The 15759-nt window shown below is 35.6% G+C and overlaps 1 protein-coding gene across 1 annotated transcript in view; it reads right to left on the bottom strand.

Annotated features, from left to right (window-relative positions):
• Positions 1-15759, bottom strand: part of FAT4 (FAT atypical cadherin 4) — a 251864-nt gene that overhangs the window by 10727 nt on the left and 225378 nt on the right. Inside the window, exons 12-14 of the mRNA XM_006887552.1 lie at positions 11173-11258; positions 5467-5646; positions 2271-2395 (exon numbers count right to left, since the gene is read on the bottom strand). Coding sequence (XP_006887614.1) covers positions 2271-2395; positions 5467-5646; positions 11173-11258 — 391 coding nt within the window. The remainder of the gene's footprint in view (positions 1-2270; positions 2396-5466; positions 5647-11172; positions 11259-15759) is intronic.

Raw genomic sequence — 15759 nt, 5'->3', positions numbered from 1 at the left:
TGTAAACAAAGCCGCGATAAACATGGGTATACATATATCTACTTGGATGTCATTTATGGTCTCTTTAGGGTATATTCCCAGTAGTGGAACTGCCTTTGGTAGTATTGCCATTTTTCATATATCGCTTTTAACGTGTTTTCTCCCTCATCTGTTTCAATTCAGTATACATAATCTATCCAGTTTTTCTCAGCCTTACCCTAACCTTGATGTCAGTCCCATTCTACAACAGTGGCACTATGCAGTATTTGCCTTTTTGTGACTGAGATATTAAAAATTATTCTATATTCTGTTTCACAGTATTTGCATTGTCTTTATTAATTCTGAAACTGGGCTTCTGTAGAAATAATCGATATTAAAGTTCAGAATTGAAGATGTTCTATTGTGTGACATAAGCTCAGAAATTCTCAGCCTAGCATCACCAGAATTTGGATCAAAAGATTTTTTTGCTGTGGGAGGTTGTTCTCTATCTGTTATAATCAGTTTCAATGTTTCCAAACTTTTCAAGTGAACATATGTTTTCAAAGTTAAAATTATTTGTGATCTTTAGACTTTCTACTAAATTAGCTATTTGTACAAAGTGTAAAGGCACATATTTCTATTTAGAGCTTGATATCAGTATTCACCATGTATCACATACATATGCTGGTGAAATGTACATACTCCAGAAATATAACAATTTAAAATATAGTAAATATATTTCTGAAGAAAAGACATGAGGAAAACAAATTCATAAGGATCTAAGTACTATATGTGATACTCCCAAATGGCTAATTTATGATTTGTGTCTTATACTATACTAATGTATAAAATGAAGATTCAGCCATTGATCAAGTCAATGACTTATATTACAGATGTAACTGAGTTTCTACTTACTAAATAATGTTGTTATGTGCTGTCAAATCACTTGCGACTCATAGTGACCCTATGTACAAACAACTCTGATGTCTGCCCTATACCGAGACAGTCTCATTGACTCCTCCTTTTATGTATCAAAGATAATAAATGCCTTATTAACAATAACAACATTCCCCTCTTATACATTGCTGTCCAGTCAGAACTGACCCTCAAGTGTGTTTTCAGAGGAACAACTGCAGGATTTGAGGCATCTGACTTTTATTTAGCAGTGCATTCCGTATTCAATTACCCGGCACAACTCCCTAATAATAACATTGTTATTGCAGTGTGCCACTCACTCAGAACTGACCCATAGCTGAACCTCCAGTGGGTTTCAGAGGCAGTTAATCACCGGGGAGGCAACTGTCTATCTTTCTCCTGAAAGTGGATTAGAACTGCATGCCTTTGGGATTGCAGCACAACTTATTACCACTAGGCCACCAAAGCTTCCTAACAGTAACATTGTTATTGCTGTTATGTACCATCTTTGAGCAGTCTGCAAATCATAGCAACCCTATGAACAATAGCTCTGAAGCCTGCTTTGTCCTGAACCAGTCTCACTGAATCTGGCACACCTACTCCCACTACCCTAGGTACTGTATCAATACATCTCATTGGAGTCTTCCTCTCTTGTGCTGTCCCTCTACCCTTCTGAGCATGATGACCTTCTCCTAGGATTTGTTCCTTTTGGCCACATTCCCAAAGTGTAGAGCTTCAAAATCCTAGCCTCCAAGGAAAAACTTGGTTATACTCTCTCCAAAATAGAACTATTTGTTTTCTTGGCAGTCCATGGTATGTTCAAGACTCTTCTCTGATACCACAACTTAAAGGCATTAGAAATAATATAATTATCACAGAATTAATATTTAAAATAAATTCTATTAATTGTAAATTAAAATTAAATTAGTATCTTTCATTTTTATGCATTGTATAGACAGTATATGATCCTAATTTTCTTAGTATTTAGGAATTTGATGTGCATACCTCCAAACCAGAGGGAAATAACCCCAACAAACCACAGTCAACAACAAAAATACAAACCTAAATATCTCTGAAAATACAGAAAAAGTATCAAGTATAGTCTCTGACCTTTTAAATTGCCCATCATTTCCAAAGGTAACACAAAACAAACAAAATTAAAGTTACTGAATGGAAATAGAACTTGGTTACTTAATAATTTTTGAAAAGAGTATGTCTTCTTCAGGTAAAACAAAATGAAATTTTAAGACATCAGGATATTAGAATTATATGATGTTATAAAAATCAAATATTGTCCATTTAATCTTTTTTATATTTGGAGGAAAAGATAATTTCAAAAAGTCAATTGCATATTTAAGTGCACATATTTAGTGCAATTTCTAATAGATGATACTTACATTTTTCACAGTATTTTCCTGTCAACCCTTCCTTGCAATGACACTGTTGCCAAGACCAGTAATCCACACATGTGCCGCCATGTTGGCAGGGGCTGCGAGTACATGCACCTTCCAGTCTAGGACATCTAAAATAAAATCACAATAAAGAACATCAAACACTAAGCAGGCCTGGAGGGAGTGTGTTGAACATATTTCAAACAAATTTTATTCACTTGTTTGATTTTAAAAGCTTGATTTATTTGAAGTTTAGGTTATGTTTATATTTAGAGAACACTGTCCCACTAGAAGTAGCTTTGCATCACAATGTCTTATTCTCGTTTAAAGAAGATGAAACAAAATTGACATGTTAAAAAAAACAATAAAAACAAACAAAAAATTGACATGTTATACAATAAAGACATGATACGTTTATTTATAACATGCCATCTTAGTCAAATAAACATTATTCCTAAAATTTATGTAAGGGCCACATATTTAGTGGATTATGTATACTTTACTAGATTACAAATCAAACTGAAATAAATTAAGTTTACAGTATGTGTCAAGTATCATTCTTAGCATGAAAGCATAGTAGTACAGGAGTATACAAAACGTTCATACCTACATGGAATGCTGATTTCTTGTGAGAGGAGATATAACAAAGAAAAATTTAGTTAAATGTGCAGTATATTAGAATTATATGATGTTATAAAAATAAGAGAGAACAGATAAAGTATCCACTTCTCAAAAAATGCTACGAAAAATGGAAGAAGTGTGTGTGTAAGGACATTAGTCTAGGCTCAAGAAATGGCTAATGATAAAGTCCTGAGGTTGGAATACACCTGGTATATGGAAGTAGAGGAAAAGACTAAATTCTAATACATCAGAGTAAGTAAGAGAGAGGGTGAAGAGAAGGTAGGTTACTTCATGACATTATAGTTTAACAACTTTAACACTGAGTAGCTCAGAGTGAGATTGAAAACTATTGTAGCTTTTTGAAAAGTGACAAGAACTGCCTTCTGTCTCAAAAAGAACATCATGATTTCTAGTAAATTGGATGTGAAGTATGACAGAAAAAAAAGGAATCAAGAGTAATTTTAACCCAACAAAAATAGCAAAGTTGAACAAAACAGCAAACAACAAATGCTGGCAAGATTGTGGAGAAATTGGAACCCTTATTGACTGCTTGTGGGAATGTAAAAGGGTATAACCACTATGGAATGTGGTATGGCAATTTCTCAAAAATTTGGAAATAGACATTTCATTTGGCTCACCAATTCCACTACTAGGAATATACCCTAAAGAAATCAAAGCTGCCACCTGAACAGATATATGCGTACCCATGTTTATTGCTGCATTATTCACAATAGCAAAGAGATGGAAGCAACCCAAGTTTCCATCTACATAGAAAAACTACGGTATATTCACACAATGGAATATTATGAGAAACTGAAAAACAAGGAACTCATAAAAAAATTACACAATGTGGGTGATCCTGTAGGACATTATGCTGAGTCAAAATCTCAGTCACAAAAGGGCAAATAGTGCATAACATCACTCTTACAAAACAAGATTGACATGGAAAATTGGGGAAAAAACTGAGAAAAAAGGGGGATAAACAATAAACAGTGCATTGAAACAGATGAAGGAAAAAACTGTTTAAAAGAAATATATAATTAAGCATTGTCTGTATGAAAACAGTCCAGAATGAGAGGTGCTTACCAAAGTGGACAAGGTGGAAGGGAGTGAGGGAGGAAATAATACAACAATGAATGAACATATTATAACTATATATGAAAATATGCAAAAATGAATGAATGAAAATCCAACTTCTCTGTAAACTTTCATTAAAATCACAATTAAAAAGAAAAAAAGAGAGTTTTGGTTTAGCAGGTTGGTATACTGATTTATCATGACCTGAACTAAGGAATACTGGAGTGGGATTGGAAGGATTGGAGAAGGAAAATCAGAAGTTCTATTTTAAACAGCTTAAATTTGAGATTATTATCAGAAAGTAATTTGTGAGGCTGACTACTGAACAAATTTTATAAATACACTAATTTTATAAACAAAAATATATACACAAACTCATCCAACTCTTTGTCCCTGAATTGATCCAGACTCATAACAACCCTCCATGAGATCCCTAAAGCTGTAAATCTTAATAAGAGGAGACCATCCACACTGGCGGATTTCAAACAAATATTGATTTAGTTATGATTAGTGTACAGAAATGTAAGATTTTCATTCATTCGTTGTTGTACTTGTTACCCCTTCACTCTCATCTTTCCCTTCCCAGTTCAAATTTTTAAAGAAATATTAGTTCATTGTTGCACAATTATTCCCCTCCAAGCCCAACTTCTCCCCCATAAATTTTTGCAAAATACCTCTTACATTGGGCTGTTGTAGTAGGTATAATGCCGAACCATATATTCCTTTTAAATAGTTCTTTCCTTCATCTGTTCCAATGCAGTATTCATTGTTTATCCCCTCTTTTCTTATTTTCCCCTACCTTGCATGTCAGCAGTATTTCTCCTTTTGTGATTGAGATATTTCACTCAGCATAATGTCCTCCCGAGTCTCTCATGTTGTGTAATATCTTATGAGTTCCTTGTTTTTCAGTGTTGTATAGTATTCCATTGTGTGAATGTACCATTGTTTTTCTATCCATTCTTTTGTCAAGTGCCCATCAACAAGTGTATACTGGTGGATTCAAGCCACCAGAGACTCAAATCCTTTTGGTTAGTAGTGCAACATGCTATGCCACCAGTGTTGTCTTTCTCTAACATTCTTTATAATATACATATGCATATGCATATACCTACAAACACACACACATATTGTGTTATTGTTAGTTGCCATCCAGTCATTTTCAATACATGGCTACCACATGTATGAAGAATATAGCTTTTTGATAGAGTTTTTATTCAGAGCTCTCTGAACAGATGCCCCTGGGTAAATTATATCCTTAACTTTTTGTTCCACTTAAGGAAAAACACAAAGACAGACTGAGAGGCACTACAGAGAGAAAAAACATAATTTTCTAATTAAATATCTTATGCTGAACAAATTTAAAAGTTATAAAAAATATTAAAATTCAAAGTGTAAAATATTTGGCATTTTTAAGGTTTTGGTGTGATAGCTTTATCTTTGACACTCAATGTTCATACATGTTATGTATGCTCCTCTAAAATAGTAAGAAATTAACTTGTCATACTGATCTAGGATTCCTTGTGCTGCCAAAGCTTGGCTGGGTTCCAGAGGTCTCCCATTGACTGCAAACTCCATTATACACCCAACAAAGTCGTGACTTTCCACATGTCCTCTCCGCTGAAGGATGGGTTCTAGTGATCTGATTCCTCCAACTGTGACTCTGTTTGGCTGAACGTCAAGAGTCCTAAATGAGAAAATAAAGATAAGTATATTAACACTAAATGAATGACTCAGAAGAATGTTTAAAGAGGAGTGAATATAACTTGCTTTCCTGACATATATTATAGGATGGTAAATTTGGATGGAAACCCCATAGATTGACATATATTCTTTAAACCCATAGTTGTTGTGTACTGTATGGTCAGAACTGACCCATAAATGACCATCTGGAGGATTTTCAGAAGTAGTTAATTGTATAGGAAGGGAATGCCCACATAGCTGACCCTAGGGCAGGTTTTCAGAGGCAGTTAATTGCAGGAGAGGAGATTGCCCATCCTTCTCCCACAGAGCAGCTGTTGGCCTTGAACTGTGTACCTTCAGGATTAAATCTATAGAACTGTTAGATTATTTTTTTCAAATTAGGTAAAGTAATTAAACTGATGGTTGTTGTTAAGTGCCTTCGAGTCGAGTGTAACCCTTAACACTTCTACGAACAACAGATCTGAACTCTGTCCTATCCAGTGTCTCACACTTTTAATACAGGTTTTTCCTCTTTTTTGCCAACCCTCTGCTTTTCCAAGAATCATGTTCCTCCTCCTAACAGTATGCTTGAAGTATGAGATGAAGCTTTATCATCTTTGCTTCCAAAGAGTACTCTGTTTGCAGTTTCTCCAACACATAGTTTGTTTGTCTATGGGATGCTCAGTACTCTTCTCCAATACCACAACTCAAAAGCATCAATTCTTTTTCTATCATCCTTATTCATTGCCCAACTCTCAGATGCATAGAAAGTGATTGGGAAGACCATGGCCTGAATCTCATGGCTCCTTCCCAAACTAATATTATTCTTCTTCAATAATTTGGAGAGGTCCCTAACTGCAGAAATTCCCAGTGCAATGTGTCTCTCTATTCCCTGACTGATAGTACCAAGAATGTTAATTATGGATCCAAACAAGATAAAGTTGTTGACAGTTTCAAACATTTTTCCATATATTGTGATGTTACATCTAGATTCAGTGGTAAAAATCTTTGTTTACTTGACATTGAGATGTAATCCATACTGAAGGCTGCAGTCTTGGATCTTCTACAAGTTCTTCAAGTCCTCCTCACTTTCAGCAAGCAAGGTTGTGTCATCTGCATAACACAGGTAATTGATGCCGCATTCTTCTTCATAGAATCCAGCTTCTTGAGTAATTTGCTCAGCATATAGATTTAATAGATATGGAGAGAGAATACAACCTTGATGCACTCCCTTCTTAATTTTAAAACCATTTAGTATTCCCTTGCTCCGTTAACACAAAAGCCTCCTGGTACAGGACAATTAAGTGTTCTGATGTTCTAATTATTCTCAATATTAATCACAACTTTTCATCATCCCTAATTAAGCTTAGGGAAACAATATTTCTAATTTATTAAACTAGTAGTAAATATCAACATTAGGTCAGCAAGAGCATAACAACAGAATTAGTGACAACTCTAATATAATAGTAAGTCTGGATTATTTAACTATTGTAAGTAAAGCTCAATTAAGGAGTGTCATGAATTTAATTAATGTAATGGATAACATATTTTTATTGTTTTTTTCTCTACTACGAATTCTCTTATTCTTTAGATGGTCTAACACTGTGTTTCAAGTGTGGAGCTATGTAAACGTATCTGTCAACTGTTCTTAAGTAGAGCTTTCCTATTTTGTTGCTGGGTACTGTTGAGTCAACTATGACTCATGGAGACTCTGTATGAACTCTGTCCTATACTATGCCATCCTCATCATCTCTGACACACTTGAGCCCATTGCTGCTGTCACTCTGTCAATCCACAGAGCTGATAATCATATTTATTTTAGGATGTTTGCAGCTGTTTCTCCTCATTTTAAGTGACTTCTAATCTGGTTTCTACTTCTAAAATTATATTCCTCTATTGTTTATAGGGATTTCAGATGACCATTATTTCAAAAGTAGATGGCCACTCTTGCTTCCTAGTTGGTCTTAATCTGGGAGCTATGTTAAAACTTCACCAGCATGGGTGATCCTTCTGGTATTTGAAACACCAGTAGCACAACTCCTAGCATAACAGCAACCCACAAGTTACCTTAATACAGTAAATTGACAGACAAGTGCTGTACCAAAAATAGCAAACAACAAACAATTGTATACATATTCTATAAAGTAATTAATGACATGAAAATCATTCCTTCAGTATGATAAACTGATAGGTGTTGTACCTCTAACAGCAAACCACAAAGACAGTAAAACATATTAATATCATGGCTTAGGAAAGTCTTCAGATAACATAGCTTAAAAAAACCAGAATTTGTCCTACCTTTCTTTATGGATGCATGTCATAACCAGCACTTTATGAAGATTTTCAGGAATAGTCTTTTCTAGCCTTTTGTTTTTCTAGTTTTATCTTTATCTCTATCAGTTCATTTAACACCTCTTTTATATTATATATTTTACATTGATTACAAATTTTGTAGTTATTATATTTTTGTATGAAAATCCCTTTGGTAGAATATTTTTTCTAGGTGCCATCAAATTGAGTACAACTTAGACCCAAGAACAAAAATCTACAACCTAAACTCTAGTCTATCCTGTGCCAACCTTACAACCTCTAACACACAAGAGTCCATTGCAGCAGTCACTGGTGTCAATTGTTCTGGTTGAAGGTTTCCTCTCTTTTGCTCTCCCTCCAAGGTAGAGTCTCTCCTAGAAATAAGTCCAAAGTATGTGCAATGAGGCTTCACCATCCTTGCCTCCAAGGAGTAATTTGGCTTCAACCTCCTCAAGATATATTTGTTTATTCTTTTGCTAATACCTGAGACTGAGTCCCTGAGTACTCTCCTACAACATCACAGTTCAAAGGCAACAAGTTTTCCTTCCGTTATGTTTATTCATTGTCGAGATCCTAGATGCTTGAATAGACCATGGTCTGAATCAGGCACATCTTAGTTCTCAAGCTAACATTGTTATTCCTCAGTAATTTGGAGAAGTCCCTGACTATAGTCTTTCACAATGAAACATGTCTCCTATCTTCTGTTACAAAGGGTATTGATTGTGGATTCAAGTAAGATGAAATTATTGCATTTCAGTCTTTTCTCCATGTATCATGAAGTTGTCCTGGGGTGAGAATTTTTGTTTTCTTGACAGTGAGTTGTGATTCATATTGAAGCTGTATTCTTTGATCTTCTGCAGCAAATGTTTCAAGTCCTTCTCACTTTCAGGAAGGTTATGTCATCTGCATGTTGTTGTTGTTGTTATGTGCCGTCGAGTCGCCTGCGATTCATAGCGACCCTATGTACAACAGCCCTAAACTCCACTCCGTCCTGTGCCAATCGCACTGTCTCTGACACTCCCATCCCAATTATCCCAGTCATTGAATCAATCCACCTCATAGAGGGCCTTCCTCTCCTGAGCTGTCCCTCCACCCTCCCAAGCATGATGTCCCTCTCTAAGGACCAGTCTCTCCTCACTACATGTCCAAAGTAAGTTAGATGGAGCCTCAGAATCCTTGCCTCCAAGGAGCCACCCAGTTTAACCCTCTCCAGGACAAATCTATTTGTTTTCCTAGCAGTCCATGGTATTCTCAATACTCTTCTCTAGCACCACAGCTCAAAGGCATCAATTCTCCTTCTATCCTCCTTGGTCATTGTCCAACTCTCTGATGCATAACCCATCCTGATGCTGCCAATTGGTCCAGTGGTGAGAATCTTTGTCTTCTTGACATTGAGCCTCAATCCATATTGTAGGGTGCATACTAAAGGTTATTGATGAGTCTTCCTCCAATCTTAATGGCATATTCTCTTTCACAGAGTACAGCTTCTTGAATTATTTTCTCATGATATAGGATACAGGCATGGAAAAAAGATGAAACCCTCACACTTGACTTTCTTAATTTTAAACCATGTGGTATTCTCTTGCTCTGCTTGTACCACAGCTTCTTGGTCTAGGTACAGATTTCACATGAGCACAATTAAGGGATTTCCACTCTTTTTAATGTTGGCCATAACTTGGTATGATCCACACAGTCAAATTTCAATAGAGCACAAATAGACACTCTTCTAGCATTTATCTTCTCTAAGCCAGGATCCATCTGAATTCAGCAATGATGTCCCTATACAAAACTTCTTTTGAATCCAGCTTGAACTCTGGCAGTTTCCTGTCTAAAAGCTTTAAATTCGGCCATGTCTATTCAGGTAGAAATCCCATGTTTTCAAATTCCACCAAGCCTTGTTTGAGTAGAATAAATGATAGCAATTCTTTGGTTTATAAATGTCAGGCTTACAGACAATTTACACTTGACCTTTAATGTTAATATAAAATTGTCCTCAGTATGAGACAGATGATCTATATCCCTACTGGCAACAAATTCTTTACCCAACCACCTTTACTTGATGCATGTATAGGTTTTAAATTACTGAAAATTTTCTAGCACTTTCTTGCACTAAAATAAGGCTAAATAAGAACCAGGGCTAAAATAATACCTACAAATTCAACCTGAAACATTTAGAAATGCAGATTTTCATAATCTATTGCTGAAGAGCAATGGTGTCTCTCTGGAGAATAAGGTGCATCTGATACAGGCCATGGTTTTTGCTATCACTTCTTATGTATAAGAGAGTTGGACAGTGACTAAGGAGGATAGAAGGAGAATTGATGCCTTTGAGCTGTGGTGCTGGACAGTATTGAGGGTACCATGGACTGCTAAGAAAACAAACAGATTCATCCTGGAAAGAATTAAACGGGGCAGCTCCTTGGAGGTAAGGATTCTGAGCCTTCATCTAACATACTTTGGACATGTTGTAAGGAGGGACTGGTCATTGGAGAGGGACATCATGCTTGGTAGGGTGGAGGGACAGCACAGGACAGGAAGGCCCTCTGTGAGGTGGATTGATTCAGTGACTGGGGTAATCATGATGGGTGTATCAGAGACAGTGCGATTGGCACAGGACAGAGCAGAGTTTAGGGCTGTTGTACATAGAGTCGCTATGAGTCACAAGTGACTTGATGGCACATAACAACAACAACATTGCTGTTGTTAGGTACTACTGAGTTGACTGTAACTTTCAGATAGTTTGTGAACAACAGATATGAACTTTGCTCTACCCCACACCATCCTCATGACCTCCGATATGCTTGAGTCCATTGTTAACAATCCATATTGTTGAGGGTCCTCTTTTCTTTCTCTGACTTTCTAACTTTTCCCAGCACAATGTTTTTTCCCAAATATTGGACCCTCCTGACAGCATAGCCAAAGTATGTTGTGAGGGTATGCTGAGACAACTTTCACCACCCTCTTCTCCAAGGAACACTCTCATTTCACTCCCACAAAGACAGATGCATTTGTTTTTTTGTCGGTCCGTGGGATATTCAACATTCTTCTTCAACAACACAATTCAAAGGCATTAATTGTTCTTCTGTCATCCTTATTCATTGTCCAACTGATATGACCTGGGTAATGTCTACACTGTGTAATGCATCTATAATATAATTAATGGATTATTTTCTCTTTTACTCTAAGTAATAGTAAAGTTCAGACAAGTAGTTTGACTTACCAGTCATCTGAAACTGCCACATTACTAACAGTACAATATCCTGGTTCTTGGTTCTCAGAACAAGAGTCCACAGTTAAGGAAGCTGCCTATAAAGCAAGAGCAGGAAACATTCAACTTAGGGCCTCCTAAAACTGTTATCCATTTTGGTTGAGACTCCTCAGGGAGCAGATTGTAGGAATGGTTTCAAACTCTGATATATTTTTTTATTAATTAATTTTAATGAATGTGTACAGAGATTTTGGATTTCCATTCCTTCATTGTTGCACTTTTTTTCCTGATCATCCCCTCCCAAGTTTGCTCCTCTCTTTGAAAAGTAAAAGAAAAGTTATTTGATTGGTATACAATCCTTCTCCCCACCCCCCCACCCCCAAATACACTCTACTATGCAACCTTCATTCTGGACTCTTGTCATAACCATAATACCCAAGCATATATCGCTATTATATGCTTCTCTCCCTCATCTGTCTCTCCCTCATCTGTTTCAATGCACTATACATAATGTATCCAATTTTTCTCAGTCTCACCCCAACACTGATGTCAGTCCCATTCTACAACAGTGGCACTATGTAGTATTTGTCTTTTTTGTGACTGAACTATTTCACACTTTGATTCATATATAGATGAGTTCAAACTACCAACCAGTTCGAAGCAGCCAAAAGTGTTAATCACTGAGCCACCAGTGGTCTGCATGCAAATAATAATTACCAGTAATGTATTTTATACAAAATGAAAAATTGAGCATGTATTTCTTAAAAGCAAACAAACAATGATAAAACAGAAAAAGATGAAGCTGACTGCAATCCAAAGGGAATCAGTGCATGATAGAGTAAGAAGTATATTTCCAGGACTTTTTTTTAAAGTGTCTCTGAATGAATTTGAAATTTTTAATTAGTTGTAGTACATAACTTGTAGATCTATTCACTCACTCACTCAGTCACTCACTTACTCACTCATTGTGGTTGAGACAGACTGACTCTTCAGCAGGTATTCAGAGGCTGTAAATCACATGGGAGGCTATTACTCATCTTTCTCCCGCAGTGAAGCTAGCATATTCGAACCCCCTGATTTTAGGTTGACAATACTAGGCTGCTAAGACATCCAAGGCCCACAGTTTTACTCAGCGATATCTAAAATGAAAACTGTTGTACCTATGCATAGGGACCTCTGGTGGCCTACTGGTAAGTATCTGTGCTGCAATCCCAAAGGCTCAGTGTTCAAATATGCCATCTGCACCATGGGAGACGAATGAAACTTGTATTAAATGAAAAGGTAGAGATTAAGAAAATGAGTACATAATCCTCACAAGATTGATCCGTTATAAATATTTAATGCATTATAGTGTATTATGTGTCACCAAATACATCATTACATATTTTTATAAAGTCAAATCTCCTTAAATATTCAAGCCACAAGTGACAGAGGACACTTTTTTATCCTGTTGTTATTGTTAGGTTCTGTTGAGTCAGTTTAGATTTTTAGCAACTCTTATTGCTATAAAAGAATAGAGCAAAGTACTGTCTAGTCCTGAATTGTCCTTAAAAATCTCTGCTGTATATAATTAAGCCTCTTGTTGCAATCAGTGAGTCAATTTATTTCACTGAAAATGTTCCTCTTTCTCACTGACCCACTGCTTTACTAAGATATTTTTTTCTTAGGGATTGCCTGCTCCTGATAACATGTAAAAGGGTAGAAGTTTTCATTCCCAGGAAAGCATATATCAAGATAAAAACATCTAGTTTAGTAAGCATATGGATCCTCCATTTAACTATTGAATGAAGCCATGAATTCAGGGACAGAGGCTTTAAAATATGATCCAGTTCTAAATTAGGTAAGAGTCATAGAGGTAAAAGATAAGACCAAAGTTATGGCATAACCAGGTTCTGCACTCTATGTTTTCTCTTTGCCCAGCAGGCTATATAGTAAATAACAAAACCTTGTGCATATTTGGGGGTGAAATTATAAAGATGATAATACATTTAAGTACATGTTTAGTAAATATTAAGAAGAAAAAGAACTCGAAAAAGAAAAAGAACCTCATGGATATTAAAAAATTCTACTTAGATGCACACAATTGCCAAAGAACAGGGCTATTCCAATGAAGTTATCCTTATCTAATCAAATTAGTTTAACTACTGAGCAGACATTCATTTAACAAAATGTTTATCATAGGAGATTGATTTTAATAAAAGTAAGGCAAATATAGGCAACACGGAACAGAGTTAATTGAATAGCATTATACTCTCCATCCTTGCAAAGAGAACAGTTATCAAGTTTGGTTTGTTTTTGTTTTTTTGTCTTTCAGAATGAAGACATTCTTTAGAATTTTAAACACTTATCCCTTCATTCTCCTATCTTTATTAATATATGCTTTTATAAACTATAGAAAGATGAATGGCAACAAGAACCACAGAGAGCTAATGGGAAGAGTGTTGTCACAACGTGAGGATTATAATCAAGGTCATAAATATTTCTATTTGTAAGTGATTGAAGAGTACCAGTCTGCTCTATAAACTTTCACTCAACTCACAAGAAAAAGTTCATATAATATACATGGAATAATAATTAGGGATTTCTCATAAAAATAATCATTTGGCTAGGGAATTAGTAGATGCCAAATTTAAATATTTCATATATCAGCAATAATAAATGGACTTACTGAACATCAAAATATTAGTGGACAAAAACATGTCAGTTAATTACCATAAATTCTATACAATAAGCTCCAATTAGTATGGCATTTTGTCTTACTATCTCTGTAAGAAACTATTAAATAATAATATATAATATTAGTTAATAATAAAAATAAATAATATTAATAATAAGTTGCTATATTTTTTAGGAAACATACATCAAAATCCATGCCTAATCTCAACTTCACTTAGTTAGTCCTTTCAACAGGTATTTCCCCTAAGTGATTTATAAAAGTGTGCAGCAGTCAAATTCAAAGGCATTATTAGGGTATCCTGATGCAAGTTTTATTGTTATGTAAACTATCTGATTTAAGCACAATTCTAACTTATTTCTGAAACTAAATGATAACACATTCCTTTCTGAATATCCCATCTATATTATCTATGATATAGTTTTTCTAAAGCTTTCACAATCAGACAGTATCACATGGATATTTATGAATGTTCTGCAATTAAAATAGAACCTTAAGTAATAATGATATATTTCAATCAGACTTAATATACAATGTATTTTTTTGTATGTTTCAAAAGCTTAGGAACACAGCTCAGTCAAAGAAAAAGAACAGATATCTTATTTAACTAATAGTGGATGAAAGTTAATCTTTGCATTTAAACACTCTTTATTTTATTGCTGAATTACTCTACCACTACCTCTGTAAATGGAGATGTTTCTCTTCTAAGTAATGACTCAATGCTTAGAAGTTAATGTTTTTACCAGTTTTTAACAAAATCCTTTTGAACTGTAGAAAATTAAGATTCAAAATCCAGGAGGGAACTTCTTTTGGAATGTTTTCTGAAATAGGGAAGCATTTTTTCCTAGGGCAGAAGTACTAATGACAAGCTGTTCTTTTCCTTATTTGATATTATTTAAAAATTGATGACTACTGTCACATATTTAAAATAGATTGTAAGATTTATTTTACATCAGTCTAGTATCCCTTCCAGTGCCTCTTTTTCCAATCTCATTCTCGCTCTGAAGTTCTTGTTTGCAAAGCCCCAGTTTTCTTGAAGTTAGAGGAACCTTAGATGTGATCACACAGTATTATCTTACAATTGCTGGGAGAACTAAAGCTAGGCAATGCTTACTATACCCCATTAACATCACCTCACAATAATGGGAATTCATCATAGCTAAATTAAGTTCAGCTCTGATAAAACAGTCCATAGGGCGTTGCCTAAAGTGGCTCCTCTCTGGCCATTTCAATCCACTTGCTGCTTCTCAGAAGAAAGAGGGACCATTTCCTCCTATGCAATTTATAGCTTTTGAAAATTCACTGGAGGTCCAACTAGGACTCAGTCTTGTCTCAATAGCATAGTGTTCAAGTTTTTATATAACCCAAGCAGCCTTGATATTGCAAAAGGTTGAATGCTTGGCTATTAACCAAAAGGTTGGTGGAGAGAACTTGCACAGGGGCAAAAGGAGAGACTCTTCCAGATTTGCTTCCTAAAGGCCACAGCCTTGATTCCCCTATGGAACTTATTGGGTCCCCATGAATCCATTTCCAACTAACTTCTTGTTATATTATGTTGAGCTGACCCTCCAGCAGATCTTCAGAGGCAGTAAATAACATGAGCGGAAGTGACTTTGCCCATCTTTCTCTTGTAAAGCAGCTTGTAGATTTGAACCACATACTTTTGGATTGGCAGTGCAGCTCCTTATCACTAGGCCACCAGAGCTCCTTCCAGAGGTCACAACCATTCAGTTATATTCAGAGTTATTATTATTCCTCTCCATCCCTCAGAATTACAGCAAATGTGATTTACAGCCTCAGAAATAAAATGGAGGTTCCCTATGAGTAGGAAGTCTATGGGGCAGAGAATAGTCTAAAAGACTATTTTAGGACATTATTTTTATCGTAGGAGTAAGCAATGAGGGTTGGAGAGTGGATTATATTTG

The sequence above is a fragment of the Elephantulus edwardii genome, unplaced genomic scaffold (genome assembly GCF_000299155.1).
Source record: "Elephantulus edwardii isolate Elephantulus edwardi_28Jun2011 unplaced genomic scaffold, EleEdw1.0 scaffold00058, whole genome shotgun sequence".
In the NCBI taxonomy this organism is placed as follows: domain Eukaryota; kingdom Metazoa; phylum Chordata; class Mammalia; order Macroscelidea; family Macroscelididae; genus Elephantulus; species Elephantulus edwardii.
This window is presented reverse-complemented; position numbering and strand designations above follow the sequence as displayed.